Source organism: Danio aesculapii, chromosome 21 (genome assembly GCF_903798145.1).
Source record: "Danio aesculapii chromosome 21, fDanAes4.1, whole genome shotgun sequence".
Classification (NCBI taxonomy): domain Eukaryota; kingdom Metazoa; phylum Chordata; class Actinopteri; order Cypriniformes; family Danionidae; genus Danio; species Danio aesculapii.
The window spans coordinates 23,106,572-23,126,241 of record NC_079455.1 but is presented as its reverse complement, the minus strand read 5'-3'; the positions used below and the strand labels follow the sequence as shown (position 1 = coordinate 23,126,241).

The window sequence follows — 19,670 nt, the reverse complement described above, 5'->3', positions numbered from 1 at the left end:
AACTTCCAGTCCTGTTCAGCTGTTGTTTTATTAAAACATTTAGTTCAGAAAATAGTGCATTTTGCTTACAATGCTTTAAAAATATCAGATTAACTTGCCTAAGCAACTTTTTGCCTTAACACATTTGAGTTTAATGCAAATGAATTCCCTTTTGTTTGATTGTTGACTACTTTCTTAAACAGTGCAGCAAAAAATATAGCAATCCAACTGTAAATTGACAATGAGCTTGTAGTTAATCAAGGTGCTGTTACTTAAATGGTAGACACTTGTTAGTAAACACTTAAACTGATCTTAGTATAAAATTATATTCACAAAATGTAAAACACAAAATGATTTTTCTTTCTTTCATAGTTTTCTTCTGTTTATGATGAAAATGTGTTCTTGATCCCCAGAGTGTATTATCCTGTAGTACGTTTATGATAGCAAACATGATTATTATCAGCCTCGTATTCAGCTGGAGGCCATGACAGTTATAGTTACGTTGACAGGCTCCTCGCCTGGGGGAAGGTTTGTAGGTGTTGCTGTTGGCCTTGGCAGTGCCATTGATGCCGCTGAAAGAGATGGGTTTTTTTTTTGTTGAAGTGAGATAAAACAAGACATTAACTGTTTTGGTTTGAGCTAAATAAATAAGGTACCTGGAGTGGCTGACGGGCCTGGCTCTCCTGTACCTCTCTCCCCCTCTGCTGTGCCAGGAACTTCATCCTCAGGGAAATTAATGTTCTCTCTAGACTGGCTATTCTGCCTGGAAAACACAAATAGTAATAGAATAGTAAAAAAATGATAAGGCAATCAAAGATCTTTGAAATAACTGTTGTTACATACCTTCCAAATATCAAGTCATGAAGCCCTGTGAAGTGTGAAAGTGGTATTAGCACACGGCAATGCTAAGGCCATCAAAATTTAGATTTCTTGAAATGATGCTTAACCAACTCACGTGGGTTATTGTTTCGGTTCCGTACCACATACATGAAGAGCAGTATAGTGATTATTGTGGCTATGATCATGCCCCCAATGGCTGCCCCGATCACAGCTGGGTAGGCATTGAAGGGAGGGTCGGCTGGAAGACAGCATACCTATTTCAGCTTCACAAAATCCTTGTCACAATAGCATGGTGTACCATTGTAATCTGACATTTTTCAGACAGTCGTAAAACCTAAAATGATTCTATAAATCAACTTTAATGAATGTTAATATTTTAAATAATGGTTAACTTGGATTTACTGGCATCATTAGCATGTATGATCATACTCTTCCTTTAAAGATAAGTTATTATCAGACAGAATGAGACAAAGTAATGTAAGGAAAGGTCAAAGTGCAGGTTAGCAGGCAGATTGTGTAAGAGGAAAGGGATAGGATGATGTGTGGGTATGGAAGTGGTCAAATGATTGTGCATATCACCTGAATGGACAACAAAACAAAGATCAACAGCATTAGAGTTTCAATGAGCACTCCAAACTTGTTCCATTAACATTAAGTAACAGCCTGCTTTTTGTGGAGTATTTTAATCTAAATGCGATGTATTCTTGTTGCATTTTAATGTATGTGTTGTTACCTGGGCTCTTTATGTCTGAAGGGTTTCCAATGGTGCGGTGGTTGATGGCAGTAATGCGAAATGCATAGGCTCCATTGGGATCCAGATTGTTTATTTGGAAGGTTCGGGAATCAGGATCCAGATCTACTAGTTTCTGCCAGGGAACGTCAGTGTTTCTTTTCTTCGCAGGTTCAGGGAGCCTCTGCCGTTCAATAAAGAACCCAGTGAGTTCACCTTCAGTCTGAAGCTGCCAGTCTAGGTCAACATCTGTCCGCTGACGACTGTTGTACATGATCCTAGTGATGCTTAAATCTGGGGGCATTGGGTACCCTGAAACAAGACGAATTATAGTCAGCAACTTGGGGGGGTAGGATAAGAAGTTCTCGGCTTTATCCCTTGTCATTTACTTCCGTGCAAAGTTTAGCTCCAACCATAAACAAACACAAGCCAATCAAGGTCTTCATGATTACTAGAACGTTACAGGCAGGTGAGTTTAATCGGTTAAAGGTTGAAGAAAGTTAGGGAAAGGGATCTTGAGGGAAAGTATTGAGAAGATTTCGATCCACATTTTAACTACCTTGTAGTTATACAGAGTTTTAAAAGTGTTAAGTAAACTATAAAGGTTTGCTTACTTTTCACCATCAGCATAATAGGAATCTCTGCACCACCCACAGCATTAGTAGCTGAACACCAGTACTGGCCACTGTCTGTCTCGCTGTCTGTTTCTCGCACGGTCAAGTTGGTCCAGGCAGCAGCCCGCTCCAGGACGTACTTCAGAGGACTATCGTTCACATGCTGTTTCTGATTGTTGTACCAGGAAATCTCTGTGACAGGGTAGTTTCTACTCAAAACACAGCTCAGCTGGACATCATTGCCTTCATAAACTGTCATGGCACTCCGTTGAGTCACAAGGACCGGTGCCTCTGAAAACAGTAAGACATGAAACTGTTATAAAGGCATTCTTTTACTACTTTCCAGGAAGTGCCAATTTATAACAATCGACCCTTTCTTACCCAGTTTTAAAACACACTGTTTGGTCTCCTTAACCAATGGATGTTTTGCATGGCATACAAAGGCCTTGCCACTGTAGGTAGCACTTGAACGCAGAACCAGGATGTTAGCGTTCTCCTCAGACGTGCCTTGCATGTCTCCTGTGCTGGAGGACCACCAAACTAGGGCTCGAGGTAACCCGCCTTCCCAGGAGCAGGACAGCATTAGGTACTCATTGTTTCGAGTTGCATATGCAGAGCACTTTGGTTCCCCATAGGGCGCCCCTGAGATCAATATGTACATATATTTACCAACCTTTAATTCATCTCAAAGTGGATCAACTGCTCTTAGATTTACACTTACAAGTTTTTACACTGCAGCTCTTGATTTCATTTGAAGCAACGTGTGAACCTTGGCAGATGAACACAGAGTTGTTCGCAGTATCTTGACCTTTCTGAATCTTTGTGATGTTGGTGAATCCCTCACTCTCTTTTTCAAACACATAAGGGGTCCATCTCAAAGCAGCTGCAGGGATTCCACCTTCCCAGGTACAGAGAAGGGCCAGGTCAGTGTAATTGTTTGTTGGTAGAATCAAGCAAGTTGGAGCGCCATCTGGTGGATCTGTGGGAACAAAACCATTGTGTAACACAGGGCAGTGAAATGTATCCTGGGTAATTTGGGCCAATTTTGGAAACTGATAGAGGCAGAGAAGCACTCCTGAATTTGAGCTGAGCAGAGAGGTCGGATTAGGTGTCTATTATTTATCTAGAGAGAGGTAAGAGGTAGCCAACTTCTGGAAAGTTCAAGAATAATGAAATATTGCTTTGGCATTACCTATTAAGATTTGCCACTATTATTCCTCTTTCAATTAAATTAAACTTTAGGTCATATCATAAGGTGTTTCTGTGTCATACAGTATCGTTGCGGTTGTTAGCACTTTGGTAAAATCAAGAAGAGATATACATTCAAGGCATGAAGGGAGATTGAAGTATTATGACAAAACGAGGCCTCTTGGCCTTTCTCAACTTGTCATAACAGAAACAATCACACCAGCTGTATACCTTCAGCTTTCAGAACTGTCCTCCTCCAGATGCACGTCCACAATCGGCCACTCTGGAAGCCTGACACCTTTGTTTACGTAACTGTCTGTACGTTCATGTGAGTGTGTTTGTGTAAAGGAAAAGGTGTAATAAGAAGCAAAGACAAGAAATTTTAGAAGGAAACTTGAGGAAGTTTTTGAACTCTATCAGGACAGATGAAACAGCAAAGATGGCCACCAGATTCCAGGCAGGGTTTTGTGGGAGCACTCACAGTAGACGGTGAGGGTGATGGTTTTCCTGGAGCGGGTGTTGAGGTAAGTGTTCTGAGCCAGGCATGCATAGTGGCCCGTGTGCATGCGTAGGATCTTGGTGATGGTAAACTGCGGACCAGTGAACACCTGGGAGTTGTTGTAGAACCAGACGTACTGACTGGGGGGGTTAGAAGAAGCTTGACACAGAAGGGAAACTGTCTCTCTTTCCAGGGCAGAATAACCCCGTTCCGTCACAGAGTAAGGGGTGACATCAATTTGAGGTTGATCTGGACCAACTGGAAAAAGAGCCATGTATGTTTACCTGGAATGCTTTTCAAATCACTGCATTGTTTATTTCAAAGAGTACTTAGAAGTCTCTTACAAATGGTGTCAAGCCAGACTCTGTCACTGCGCTGCTGGTTGACTTGGTTGCTGGCAAGACATCTGTACCATCCAGTGTGATTGCGGTTGACATCGGTGAGATTGAACTGGTTGTCATCGTAGATTTCAGCCATGGTGGTGACCTTGCTTTCCCGACTCTCCTGTTCCCATATGTAATTAATAGGCCGCGTGCCATTCTCCAGGCCACAGCGCATGATCATTGACGTGCCCTCCACTGGCGAAGAGTCACTCATCACGATATAAGGTTTGGTCACTGGCACTGTTAAAATTGTTACAAAATGGAACGTCAGTAATAATGGACCTTAAAAGAATGGTTATCAGCACAAACTAAACAATAAAAATAAATATTTTATTTCAACAGTTTACACTTAGCTGATGATTGATTCTAAAGCTTGTTTGGCATGCTGTCGCGGGAGAGAGCCCTGAGCTCATAAGATCCTCGAGCCCGTGGCTCCCTCTCATTTGCGAGGGGAGTTTGAGCTCAGGTAGATCTCGAGAACTCCCCTGCTGTAGTAGCTAATGAACAGATAGTGATTGCTCTTAAGAGGTAACTACTTACTAGGAGCATGTCTATGGTGCCGATTTGGATTAGTCAATTAACCCAAGTTGCATGTTTTTGGGCAGTGGGAGGAAACTGGGGAACCTGGGGGAAACCCACGTGAGCACAGGGAGAACGTGTAAACTCCGCTCAGAAACGTTGACTGGCTTGGTAAGGACTAGAACCAGTGGCGTTCTTGCTGTGAGGCAACAGTGCTAACCACTGGGCCACCGTGCGACCCTTCTAGGAAAGGAGAAGTAGGGGTGGAAAGGGGGATTCTTCAAAACAAAGATAGCTGTTATTTGGAACTTGGGGTATTTATAGTGGCTTAAGAATCGTCTGATTGGTGAATCAGAAATTTGATAATGTGATCTTCTCGAAATTAGTTTATAAATAAACTTCACATAGTTGGATAATCTTTCATCACCAATCAAAATACCAGGGTCAATTACCCTTAAACTTAGACAGTTATCGTTCAGATCAATACTTCGAGATCCCTCGACTACTACTGACCTAGAACACGCAGAAACACATAGTAGTAATACAACTTGGCTCCATCAGGGGTATCATACAGCGCCTGGCAGGTATAAACTCCTTCTGCAGCCAGAGGAAGCTTATCAATGGACAAAGAGGCGCTGTTGCTGATTACTGTCAATTCACCCAATTCATTGGCTAACTTCTGTATCTTGGGACCCTTCCCAAAGTTGTACACCACAGCACGGATGGTGTCTGTCCCCGGCTGGGTGAACCCCCAGATGTAGACATCAGGTAATGTGGGGCCACACTCCAGAATCACTCCACGTCCCACCACACCATTGGTCTTGGTCTCAGTGTATACCACTTGTCCCGGGTCCAAGATCTCTACGCCTGGAAGAGCACACATGTAATTTGAAATGTACAGTGCTCCAAAGTATTATTAGGAAAAATTAAGTTATAAAGGCTACATCCCAGGTTTGCACTTTTTGTGTTTTGATTATGGGATGAATATAAAATACTTTGAACCAGTACTACTACTACTAAATTTAACCCCAATTTACACTAGCCAGACATTACCAATCACCAGATTATAGGTTACATTCCATAATTTTTCAGACATTCCATGACCTGAAAAGCAGAATGTTGTCAATCAGCAAAAACAAAATCTGACAGACACCAATAAGGGTAACTCATTGATCCAACTATACCTGACCAAGTGTCAGGTATCATCGGTCACCGCTGTGAATTGGCCTATAGTTGACAGCAATAAAAACATTGAAAATGGTTGTTGATATTCTTACCTTGAAGGAGGAGGGGTAGAAATAAAACAGTCAGGCAGATATAAGGCACCCCTAATACTCTGTGGACCATGATGCCATGACTCTCACGTCCAGTGCCTTGACCAAGTTGTAAAAAAGCACAACAGCTGTCTCCAAAATAAATAAAAAGTTAGAAATATCCAATAAATATGAACCAACCACCCTATGCTTACGATTACGACCAAAGTCCCCAGGCTCAATGAGAGAAAGAGGCAGCTGAGTCTCTCTAAACTGATTTGGCTTAAATAATTCACAGACCTTCCCCTCCATGGACAAGAATACAGTGGAGTGGAGTAGAAAGGTTTAGAATGACACAGTGATAGCGGTGTCTCATTTATTATTGAAGGTGGCGGGATGGATGGCCGTTCTTGCATTCCATCACCCGCAGTGAGAAAGAAAAGCCTCTGATATACTGCTTTCCAACACAATAATTTATTCTCTATATAAATATAGAAAAACAGCCACAAATTATAAATAACAGCGAATAAATATAAATAATAATGACCTAACAGCATTCATCAATTTATTCAGACACAGATTTTGAATTAAAGCTGAAAATTGAGCAAATATGTCTTCTTTGATCAGTTGGGACTTGGAGCATCCACGCAATCAATGTCAAACTATGAAAAAGCCTTAATGCAGGCTAGATATAAAGCTAGGCCATGGCTAAAGTGCAATTAAAAAGTCTATATTTGGATTTGAGGGTTCACAGTCTGAGGAGATGCACTTAATCACTGATTCCTGCTCTTCTCTGAGCTCATCTCTGGGTTTGAGGTCAGAATTATACAAATGTAGAGGGGTGTGTGTGTGTTTCCATCCACAACAGCTCAGCCAAGCCGAGGAAACTTTGCCTCCCTACATTCATTCATGAGTTTCTCATGTTACGCTACAGTTAAGAATGCAAGAGTGCACAACACTATACACAGACGCCAATGAAAATGATATGAGATAAGATGTAACTATCGTATATGAATATATGGTGTATTTGCTAAATATTTATTTGAATGTTCTCGCTTTAGATTATATCGAATAAAGCAGTTCATCAAGTTTGAAATTGATCAAGTTTGCCAAACACGAGATGTACAGTTGAAGTCAGAATTATTAGCCCCCTTTTGGGTTTTTTTCTTTTTGAAATGTTTCCCAAAATATGTTTAACAAAGCAAGGACATTTTCACAGTCTATAATATTTTTTCTTCTTATTTGTTTTATCTTGGCTAGAATAAAAGCAGTTTTTAATTTATTAAAAATATTTTAAGGTCAAAATTATTAGCCTCTTTAAGCCCCTTAACAGAACAAACCATCGTTATACAATAACTTGCCTAATTACTAATCTGCCTAGTTAACCTAATAAACCTAGTTAAGTGTTTAAATGTCATTGTAAAAGCTGTATAGAAGTGTCTTGAACAACATCTAGTAAAATATTATTTACTGTCATCATGGCAAAGATAAAATAAATCAGTTATTAGAAATGAGTTATTAAAAATATTATGTTTAGAAATGTTAAAATTGGGGGGGAAAAAACAGGGGGGCTAATAATTCTGACTTCAACTCTATGATTTTTTTTCATTAAAGTATCCAAAAACCACTGGAACAATGTTATATATTTTACTTACAGTATGTACTTACATTATCCCAAATGTTTAAAATTATTTTCAAATCCAGTGAAATAAGACATTTTAACTATGCTAATGACATCAAACCCCCTCAATATCCAGTTTGGTTTTATGGAAAACATGGAAACACCGCACAGCAATATAACAGAAACCAAAAATGTATTTAGTATGATAAAGCATACTCTGCTTTCTTACCATGTCATGCTCGTCTCTCATCAGCAATTGGTTCTGTGCTTTTGCTTAGACCAGGGGTCACCAATCTCGGTCCAGGAGGGCCGGTGTCCCTGCAGGGTTTAGCTCCAACTTGCCTCAACACACCTGCCTTGGTGTTTCTAGCATACCTAGTAAGACCTTGATTAGCTTGTTCAGGTGTTTGATTAGGGTAGGAGCTAAAATCTGCAGGACACCGGGCCACCACCCTGTGCACGGCCCTGTCTGGCAGTCAAAGCCATAAGCAACGAAAGCTCAGTGAAAACGTCTATTAGAATTGACATTTTCAAACATATTGCAAACTTTAAATTGAAAGTATAATGTATAAATTGACTTAGCTCATCTAATATCATTAAATGTCTGCATAATATTCATTCATTTATACATTTTCAATGCTTAAATATGATTTGTTCCATGGTGGGCTTTGCTAAACAGGTTAACAAGAGATCATTATTAACTATTATTCTTTTTCATTTCACATGTCTGATTAAAGTGTCTACAAACTAGTATAAGAAACATTTTCAGTGATTCGCCCCAAACGTTGAATTATTGAATTTTCCAAACAGTTGTGACATAAAGAAACCCTATTTACTGAAAGCATGCGATCTTGCCAATTTGATATGCACTGTGAACCACTGATTCAAAACAAAAGATTTGCAAACGCTTTTAAAAGCTTCACGAAGCAGCGCTTTAAAAGCAGCCATTACTAGCTTTCAGTGTTAATCTGCGTCAAATTACCATGATGATAAATTTCGAATTCTTTAACTCATCCATGAACATGACTTCTGCACCCTGTAGGATGTAATGAAGACGACAACTCCCACGATTCCACACTTAGTTACTACGTCATCAAAATACACCTTTGTTTGGTATGAATACATGTTATCTAGAGGCAAAAATTACATACTGTACTTTTAAAGGATCACAAAACACCACAGTTTTTGGAGATGTTGACAGTCATATATGTGTCCCACACTGCTGAAAACACTATTAGGACACATCTATTTCACCAAAATGTGAAAATTGTTGTTTTTGAGTTGTTTAGAGCAAATTCGTTTACAAAGAAATTTTGAAGCAACGTCACGGCGGTGAGATCATTGTGTAAATTCCAGCGTGGAGATTGGCTGTCTGTGCCGGCCAGTACAACGTAACATTGAGTTTTCAGTACATCTGTTCATTAATTCATGAGAAAGACTTGGTTTGAATCAGCGTGCTCTATTGTGAACGAGATGAAACCATTAATACGCATGATATCTTCGAAGACTCCTTTTACCTGTTACAGTGTTCAGAGAGACGCCACGTTGTGTTGCCAACCGTAATTCAAACAAGTAGGAGAAGAATTGTTCAGAGACGTGGGTCGTCAGTGTGGCGTTTATAAATGTGCCGCAATGAAGGTTTTGTTTCCATTTCCCCAAGATGAAAGCACAGCTCACATGTGAACCCATGTGTGGATTACAGTGGTCTGCTAACACATAACAAAAATATGTTTGTAAGGAACATTTTTTACCAGAGAGCTTTTCGAATCTGGAAATGGTGAACTCCGGATATGCCACTCGTTTTCTTTTTAAAAATGACCCAGTTCCAGTTGGTGTTGATTGTCCTGTCTCTAAAGATTTGGTAAATGTGTGATCGATGTTTTTTGTTTATGCTTATTTAGATGGCAAAGTTAGTTAGTATCGTCAGCAGTACTTTTTAAAGACATACCTTGGTCAAAATGATTTAGTTGTTAAGTTTACAGTAATATCACTACAATATTATGGACTGAAAATCCTCCACTTCCACACAGCTCTGAGATCCGCTGTAAATACTGCTCTCCGAATCACTGTCTATCTCCCCTATGTCTGTGTTTGTGTTGCCCCTGTGAAAATCAGCCAGTGCATGTACTGAAACTCCCCTATTCATGCAAACCCTTCCCTCTTTCGCCACTCGACACTCCCACCTAAACAAAGCTGGACTCAACCACTTTTCAGACTAGAGGTGTGAAAACATCTGGGGTTTCATGGCCCTTTAAAAGTTTTGCTTTAGTTTTTTTTCTTGGAAAATGGGATGCTATATTTTTTAAAACCTACCCATAAACCTACTTTTTTGATGTTTTCTTATCTAAGGCAATGCTATTTAAAAGGCCAAATTTTATTATTGGGGGAATGTTTACAGTTGGGGGTCACTTATGTTCTGATCCAAGATCAGTTGCTGAACACAAGACAGTTCCTTACAAATGGTTCAAAATCTAAGTTATGTTATTAGTGCAAACCAGTGTAGACAGAAGCAGCTGTGATCTGCCATGTTCACTCCAGATGGCATACAGTATGTCTAAATGCAAGCTATAAATAGGTTTAAATCAGATTATTATATGTAATCATCATAATCGCTTCCTCTTTGCATTGCATCATCCTATCCTGCTAATATATAAGAAAATATTCACATTTTTCAGTTCATAATCAGTCATACTAAAACTAAGCAAAGTGAATGATGAAGCTAATATTCGCGTATTGTTTTATTAGTAGAAAAAGAAACATTCAAACAAACAAACAAACAAACAAAAAAATAGATCACAAGTGGTTCAAATCTTCCTTTACATCATGAACAGCTTATTCAGTACCAGCTGGTCACTTCAACAACACAAATACACATCCTGCAATCCATCACATTTCTACACATGTACAAACACTCTTCACATGGTTATTAGATCTGCAGTGAGTTGAAGAACTTTGTTGAGTTGTGAATGAGTGTCACACAGCATAATGTAAACAATAATAAAAGACAAATAACCGAAAAGATTTGCAGTCCTACTTTATGGAATTTGCTGGTGTGGATGTAAAAAAACCCTCTCACATACAGACATGTCTATATATTTATATATACACAGAATATACAGTTGAAAGATTCAAAAAATGAATAATGATTATTATTGATCAAAGAAAAGAGTGTTTGCCAGATCATCGCAAACTTCAGAATATGAAAACAGCAACAAAACATATATAAAGTAATTAAACAGTAAATATAATAGTATACATTTAATAATTTTACAAAAAAAAGTTTTGTTTTCATAAAGTTGAAGGCTAAATTATAAGCACTATTTTTCTAATATTTTCCATGTGCTGTTTAACAGAATAAGGACATTTTCACCGTGTTTTATATGATATATTTTCTTCTGAAGAAAGTCTGATTTATTTTAGCTTGACAATTAAAAGCAGTTCATTTCTTTTAATGTTTTAATTATGCAGATGATGTGCCCTGGGACGTCTTTTAAAAAAAAGGAAATGAGCGTGGAGCGGAAGAGTGAATTGGTTGGGTGTTGCTTGGCGTTTGGTGTTCTAGATAAAATATATAGTCGCAAAGTGTTATTTTTAATTGTGTATTCCCGTTTGGTGTGTGTGTAAATTTTGACTTTTGTTAGTGGTTTATCCATTGTAAATATACAGTGAAATGCAGTAGGGGTTGGACGCCACACTTTTCTTTTCTGTTAATATTTTCTATTGTTTTTATATATAGTGAGGGAGACAGGAGTACTTTTTGTATATTTATTTCGGTTATTTTGTTAGGTGTATTTAGTGTCATTTTGGTGTTTAGGTAGGGGATATATTTTTGTTTATTATTTTTCTGTGGGTCCTCTCCGAGGTATTTGGCTTCACATTTTGGGTGTTTAAAAAAAAGAAAGACAAATAAATGGACCCGACTTCAAGGGTTCTTAAAAGTGAGGCTATAATAAATTAGCTGATAGGTATTTTAGGCTGAAACTTTACAGACACATTCTGGAGACACCAAAGGCTTCTCTTACATCTTGTAAAAGGGGTAAAATAGGTTCCCTTTAAAACTATGATAATTACAAAATGTGTTTTTTAAACAGCACTTGAAAAAAAATAAAACATTTACAGCAGGGCTAATAATTTCAGCTTCAACTGTATGTATGTATTTATTATATTTTTATTTGATACAAAATCTTTTTAATCTTTGTTAAATGTTATGATGCCAACTTTTACAGAAAAAGAAAAGTTCAGAAATTAAACAAAGTGAATTCCCCAAATGACATTATGGGTCTGATGTAAATATATATATATTTTAATATTGCCATGTAAAATGTATGAAATAATTAACAATAGTAAAGATTGAAATAAAATATACAAAAAAGTTTTTATTAATAGTATATAACTCTATCAATATATCTGTGTGTTATATTATATATAAACATATAATAACATATAATATATACTACTTTATAGACATTATATTTACAATTATCTATCTCTACGTTGTAATACACCATTACAAAAAACAGCTGTTCAGAAATTAAACAAACACACTGAGAAAATCCAAATAACGTTAAATAAATCAACAAAATGACATGAAATGCACAGCATGGACCTGTTGTAAATGTAGCCCACGGACCCCCGACCTACTTTCAAACCAACAAATCAGATTTATTCAGTACATCAAAGCAGAATCCACTCTGATGCCTAAATCTGTAATTATTCCCAGATTAAATCGAAGCAATATTATTATTAAAAAAATGAAAATGCCAATCCAATTACACATAGAGAATAATATATATATATATATATATAATCTATTTAATTTTTGAAAGTCTGCAGGAAGGAACACAATATAAAAAGCTTACAGAGAGAGGCATTCATACATACTGCTCTTTGGGGAAGGTGTATGAAGAGACAGGGCCGGGGGGAGTCGGGTAGCTGAATATGGCTGTCTGGTGGCTGTGTTGAGTGTAAGGGTTTTGGGGCAGGAAGGTCAGTGGGGGCTGGATGGGAGGCGAATGCTGCTCCAGATAATCCTCTTTGTTACAGGCCAGCCGGTAGCTCACGTAGTCGGCCGTGTTCGGAAGCTCGTCGTAGAATCGCCCGGGGCTCTGAGCGAACACACATACATACAACACAAGGTCAAACAGACAAACAAAAAAGAGAGAATAAATGCTGCGTATATTTAATGAGAGCCCTGATATCACACACTCAACTAGAGCATTTTATTTCCTACTCAGAATACATGAATGTTTGAAAAGTAGCAGAGTTCAAGGAAGTAATGCAGAATTATTGCTAAAACATAATGGAAACACCTTAACTTTATATATATATATATATATATATATATATATATATATATATATATATATATATATACATATATATACATATATATACATATATATACATATATATACATATATATACATATATATACATACACACACACATATATATATATACACATACACATATATATACACATACATATATACATATATATATATATATATATATATATATATATATATATATATATATATACACATATATACATATATATATATATATATATATATACATACATGCATACATACATACATACATACAGTTGAAATCAGAATTATTAGCCCCCCATTGAATTTATTTTTATTTTTTAAATATTTCCCAAAAGATGTTTAACAGAGCAAGGAAATTTTCACAGTATGTCTGATAATATTTTTTCTTTTGGAGAAAGTCTTATTTGTTTTATTTAGGCTAAAATAAAAACATTTTTTAAAAATTTTTTAAATCCATTTTAAAGGTCAAAATTATTAGCCCTCTACAGAACAAATCGTTATACAATAAATTGCCTAATTACCCTAACTTAGTTAACCTAATTAGTTAAACCTTTAAATGTCACTTTAAGATGTATAGAAGTGTCTTGAAACATATCTAGTAAAATATTATATACTGTCATCATGGCAAAGATAAAAAATTAATCAGTTATTAAAACTATTATGTTGAGAAATGTGTTGAAAAAAATCTTCACTTCGTTAAACAGAAATTTGGGAAAAACATAAACAAGGGGGGGCTAATAATTCAGGGCCTAATAATCCTGACTTTAACTGTGTGTGCGTATATATATATATATATATATATATATATATATATATATATATATATATATATATATATATATATATATATATATATATATATATATATATATAGCAAATTTATCTAAGTAATTTATCTAAGTAAATGTTTTAATCAGGTGATTTTAACAAATAGCTGTTAAAAAATTACATAAAACCCATGATCAAATGGTAAAATACATCACAATTGTTTATTTGTAATAAATAAATATTTTAAAATACATTACAATATTTAATGCAATGTTTATTTAAAATGTTACAGTTTTATTAATTATTTAATATAATATATAATTATTTGTAATTTGTTATATATTTATAATACATAATGTTTATATCTTTTACTTTATATTCATATTATTGGAATATTTAATCAATTCCATGCGTGTTCAATAAAAATGGTCAGGAAAGGTTTTTTTTTTCCAATGCCACAAATATTAGTAATAGATTGGATACAAATAAATAATTCGATTCACAGAGTTCTGTTATCCTCAATGCAATGCAAGAGTTAAATTCATTAGGTGCGCAACATCTTTCATTTCCTGACTTCAACATTTATAGGCAGCTGATATTAACAGGTGGAGTTTAGTGAAATTCATCACTTGTCAATCATTCTCCAGTCCTCCATTGGCCGCACCCATACATACATCCTCTTTTTCTACGAATTCTATGCGCAACATTAAAAGCATAAGACTTCTCAACTGCACATATTCTGTGTTTAGTTTCAACATGAGCTCTGAAGCTAAACTTCCTGTCAGCAGAAACAAGTTCATTTTAGACAATCAGGCGGTTTATTTTCTATCAGCTTGATCAACTTCTGCAAAAACGCTTCATTAGCATGCAAAGCATATCACAATCAACAGAAAAAGTTCTGTTAATATATCACCTTTAAGCAATACAAATACAATTGTTTAAATGAAAAGAAATAAAACATATTCTTTTTTCCCAACAATATATTTCTTAAATAGATATTATTCACCTTATTCTCTGCGTACGAGTGGGCGCAGCCATTTAAATCATTTTGGCTCGAGACTTCCGGTCTCATTCACTTCCATTCTTTTTTAGACGTTAAAAACAGCTTGTTTTGCTGCTTGGTGTTGCAAACTGATATTTTCTTATTATAATATTCTACTTTGTCTGTATATTCTACTTGTTTGTAGAGTAAGTAGTTTGACCGTTTTCTGCCGTTTATTATTCCCAGTCATTTCTGCCGTTTATTATTCCCAGTCAGCTGCCTCCCATAGGCAGCTGAATCGGAAGTTCTAAAACAATCGCAAAAACGCACGCACTTCCGCATTGACAAATAAGGTCAATAGTATATGTGCCTAAAAACACCCCTTAGCTGTTATTCAAATTCATTGTAAAACAAAGCTTCTTGGGTTTTTTACTGATTTTATACATCTACTATAACTAGCCTACAGTATTGACACATTTTGATGAGTAAATTCCATAGAAATTTGAATTGATACAATTATTTGTAGCAATTATTACTACATAATTCTTAACAAAATAATGAATTCTCCCCCTAGACCTCCTCAATGTACTAATCCTGTATGGTTGTTGTCTTCTCCAGTAGGAGGCGCTGTTTAATCACTATGTCTGAAGCCAAAGGCAGCTGAAGCTGATCATGAAAGCCTCAGTTCCTCCATTCAGGTCGGAGTGCATTAGTGCTTCTTTTGATCTGATAAAATGGTCAGCGGTGATTCTGTGGCTTCACTGAGTGCTGTCTTACCTGGAAGTCATCCGCTGTCTTCTTTTTAGACGACGAAGCCATTTTGTGGCCAGGGGAGGAACAGTTCCTTCAGTAATAGAGAGAGGAAAAAGAGGGTTTCAAGTAATAATACAATTACGTAAACCAACTAACAGGCCACATTCATTTTGTTGTCTCAGATGCCAGAAACTTAATATAACAATAACTATATTATAACTTCATAAAACTTTTATGTAACTGTATTATAGCTTCCTATAAAAATAACAATACATTATATGCTTAAGTTTAGCATTAACAATGTAAACAAGTACAATGTGAATCAAATCTCTTTAAACTTCATAAACTCTCAGTAACTTTCAAAACTTAAACAATAATTAAATATGTATATTATAATTAAATAACATATTACAATTAACATTATATTTAATTAATACATTATTATATTCCTCAATATATATTTATTATTGTTATATTTAGATGTACTTCTGTTCATTCATACAAAACTATTAGAACAGTCTAATAGTACATAATTAAGTTTTATATGCATACAGATTATGTTATATATATATATATATATATATATATATATATATATATATATATATATATATATATATATATATATATATATATATATATATATATATATATATATATATGCAGTTATGCAATATAATTTATTCAACCACAAATTTTTGATCCTCTTTTAAAAAATAAGATGATGTACAAGAGGCATCGTTTTGGAAATAAAAAATTTCTTTAAGTAAAAATATTTCTTTATGTAACTTTAAGTTACAATTTGCCAAGGGTGTGAATAATTTTAGTCTTGACTGTATTTACAGTCGAATATTTATAATAATAATAACAATAACAATAATAATAATAATATCAATAATAATAGTTTAGAATGTGTAAAAAAGGATTAAGCAATTAAATCTTATAACATTCAACAATATCCTAAGAAGTAAAACAAAAAAATAATAAGTAAAAGTAATATAAATGCCAATCTATCTATTAAGTCTAATGTAATGCCAAACTATTTTTAGCCCAACTTATGATCTCTGCATGTGGCTCGGTGTTAAAATCTCAGCACTTTGATTAGCCATTATAACAAACATCTGAGTTTGAGTACTTACGAATCATTGTCTGACCCTGCTTGTTTTAGCTGCTTCTGTTTGTTGACCAGATATATAGTTCCAGCTATACTGAGGACGATGCCCAGTGCGATCACCCACCCGAGAACACCCATCACCCTCTCTGCGGCGCTCAGTGGCTGGGGCTTCTCTGCAGGACAAACAAGCATTGGCCATCTCTGTGCTAATATCATCCACCATATAGCACCAACACAACATGTATTCTTCAGAACATTAATGTGAATGATATAAGTCACCTCTGATGGAGATTAACAGCAATTTTTCATTCCACTTTAAACATTCAATCTCAACAAATATGCCTCTGAAACATGTCTAACAATAACAAGAATAACTCTTATCTCATAAATACTCTGGACAGGAAACAGTGCTAACAGTTAGCATGTAGCCAAGTTAACAACGTTGCAAAACGTAGTTTTTTTTTTTCACCCTAATCATCATCACCCTAACAGCACAATAATTTTTGTAAATACACAGATATCATTTATCAACATATTTCATTCACTTTAATGCTTTACTGAAGAATGCAAGTTACTTCGGACGGGGTAGATGAACTGCAAATTTTCATTCCACTTTAAACTTTCAAACCCATCATACCTCTGAAACATGTCTATAACAAGAATAGCTCTATTGTTATCTCATAAACATCACTCGGCATGAAAACAGTGCTAACAGTTAGCATGTAGCTAAGTTACCAACAATGTTACAAAAAGAAGATTTTTTTTACACCCTAATCGTCATGAAAAAGTACTGATTTGAGACACAGACAGTTATTTTTTTAATTAGCATGTTGCTAAGCTAAAAGTACTTTCAGTCTTATGATTTCAAATGAAAAAAAGGCCAGTTTGGAGACACCTACATGGGGAAATACTTTGTATAACATAACTATCACTTTACTTTGAATATTTAATGCAATTCACAACTAATTTCAGTAGTTCGCATATTGCTAAGCTACTAGCACAATAATTTTTATATGTAAATACACAGATATCATTTATCAACATATATCATCCTCTTTAATGCTGATGAATACAAGTCACTTAGAACGGAGTAGATGAACAGTAAATTTCCATTTTACTTCAGACATTCAAACACAACATGCCTCTGAAACATGTCTAACAATAATAAGAATAGCTCTATCCAATAAATAGCATTCTCTGGACAGGAAAACAGTGCTAACAGTTAGCATGTAGCTAAGTTTACAACAAGATTACAAAACGTAGGTCTTTTTACACCCTATCATCATGAAAAGTACTGATTTGAGACACTTACATGGGGAAATACTTTGTATAACAAATATCACTTCACTTTGAATAGCACAAATGTACAACTAATTTCAGTATTTAGCCTGTTGCTAAGCTAACAGCTAGAGCTGCACGATACTGGAAAAATCTGACATTGCAATATTTAGCTTATGATATATATATTGCGATATGAATACAATTTTATCATTTTTTTGGCTTGAATATCTCTATTTGAAAAAAAAACCCATTTGATTGCTTTGATTTTGTAAGGGTCTGAATCACGTATAAAAAGAACAATAAACAAACAAACTACAAGAATAATTACAATAGAGCAATCAAAGAGTATTCAGGTACAGAAATTGAATAATGAAATGTAAAATGACACTGTATAGTCTTCAGAATTAATTATTAAGTAAATTTATTCTTTTTATTTTTTAAGGTCACAAATGTTGTATATGTTATTGTGCCTGCATGGATGCTTTACATGCTCTTGAAAAGCCTTTATAACACATGCAAATGATTAAGTTTCACTCTGTTATGTTTATACTTTGCAATGACTTCACAAATCTCATGTATTTTCAATTGCTGATCAACTATAAACCCATCTCAACATTGCCTGTCCTGCGATGTGACTATTGCGGACACACATATTGCGATATCTATTTCATAACTGTATCATGAGGCAATTCAATCATAACTTAATGTTAACCCTGCTGAAAAATCCAGCTAAAGCCAGCCTAGGTTGGCTGGTTTTAGCTGGTTGACCAGCCTGGTTTTAGAGGGGTTTTGGCCATTTCCAGCCTGGTCTTAGCTGGTCAGGCTAGAAAATGACCTGCTAAATCCAGCTAAAACCAGCTTGACCAGCCTGGTTTAAGCTGGACATTGCTGGTTTTAGCTGGGCTCCCAGCCTGTCTAGGCTGGTCAAGCTGGTTTTAGCTGGTCATTTTCCAGCCTGACCAGCTAAGACCAGGCTAGAAATGGGTGGAAACGGCCAAAACCCCTCTAAAACCAGGCTGGTCGACCAGCTAAAACCAGCCAACCAGCCTAGGCTGGTTTAAGCAGTTTTTTTCAGTAGGAAAAACAGCTATTATAGCATTATTTATCAATATGTGGCTCTTTTTGGATTCTCTGAAAATTTAAAAATGTAAAACAGGAAGTTGGGACCATTGTTATTGTTTACATCCCTCAAAAAGGTCTATATGTGTAAATACACAGACAAAAATCACTCATCAACATATATCATTTACTGTAATGCCCTTCTGAACAATGCAAGTCACCTCAGACGGAGAAGATGAACAGCAAATTTTCATTTCACTTCAAACATTCAAATTCGACAAACATGCCTGTGAAACATGTCTAACAATAACAAGAATAGCTCTACTGTACAGGCCGAGTCCTATTGTTTTGTGTTGATGAGAAAAACCTACACATCCGGCTCACATTAGCGTACATGCCCTTCTTTTGTGCAAGCTCATACCAACAAACGCCGCTGCCATGGAAGGTATTCATGGGAGATTTCCCTTCACTCACTGTGTACATAAAACAACAATGATGTCAATGCCAACTAGTAAAAGGGGGATTTGTTGTGGGGTGCTTTAATGGCCTTAAAAGAGATGTTAATGGCTGATCGAAACAGACAATAGTCCACCTCAAATAAGTGACCCACACCGCAGAGAACGAGCAGACCGGATGACCCCGCACATACCTCTCCAATGGCTTTGCTTGGAAAAAAGGAGCTCATTCATTTACTGATTCTGATCAGAAGCAAAATACTACTCTTAATTAAACAGAGAAGTCTTTAAAATGC

The 19,670-nt window shown here is 35.7% G+C and overlaps 1 protein-coding gene across 1 annotated transcript; it reads right to left on the bottom strand.

The window, feature by feature from the left end:
- Nucleotides 1-14: 14 nt before the first annotated feature.
- On the bottom strand, nt 15-6,228 carry LOC130215119 (V-set and immunoglobulin domain-containing protein 10-like 2). Its single transcript, XM_056447018.1, has 12 exons — nt 6,030-6,228; nt 5,266-5,619; nt 4,195-4,473; nt 3,833-4,108; nt 2,885-3,142; nt 2,545-2,805; nt 2,164-2,454; nt 1,553-1,861; nt 935-1,057; nt 823-847; nt 636-742; nt 15-551 (listed from the first exon to the last, which is right to left on the bottom strand). Exons 1-12 carry the CDS (start codon nt 6,097-6,099, stop codon nt 451-453), a joined length of 2,454 nt encoding a protein of 817 aa, XP_056302993.1. The 5' UTR covers nt 6,100-6,228; the 3' UTR covers nt 15-450.
- Between the last annotated feature and the right edge of the window lie 13,442 nt (nt 6,229-19,670).

Bases quoted from the DNA above. Each gene is read 5' to 3' on its own strand.
- LOC130215119 (XM_056447018.1), bottom strand. From the start codon at position 6,099: ATGGTCCACAGAGTATTAGGGGTGCCTTATATCTGCCTGACTGTTTTA. The intron at 848-934 runs GTGAGTTGGTTA...CACACTTCACAG, and splicing joins GAACCGAAACAATAACCCAC to GGCTTCATGACTTGATATTT. The intron at 552-635 runs GTACCTTATTTA...CATCTCTTTCAG, and splicing joins AGGCCCGTCAGCCACTCCAG to CGGCATCAATGGCACTGCCA.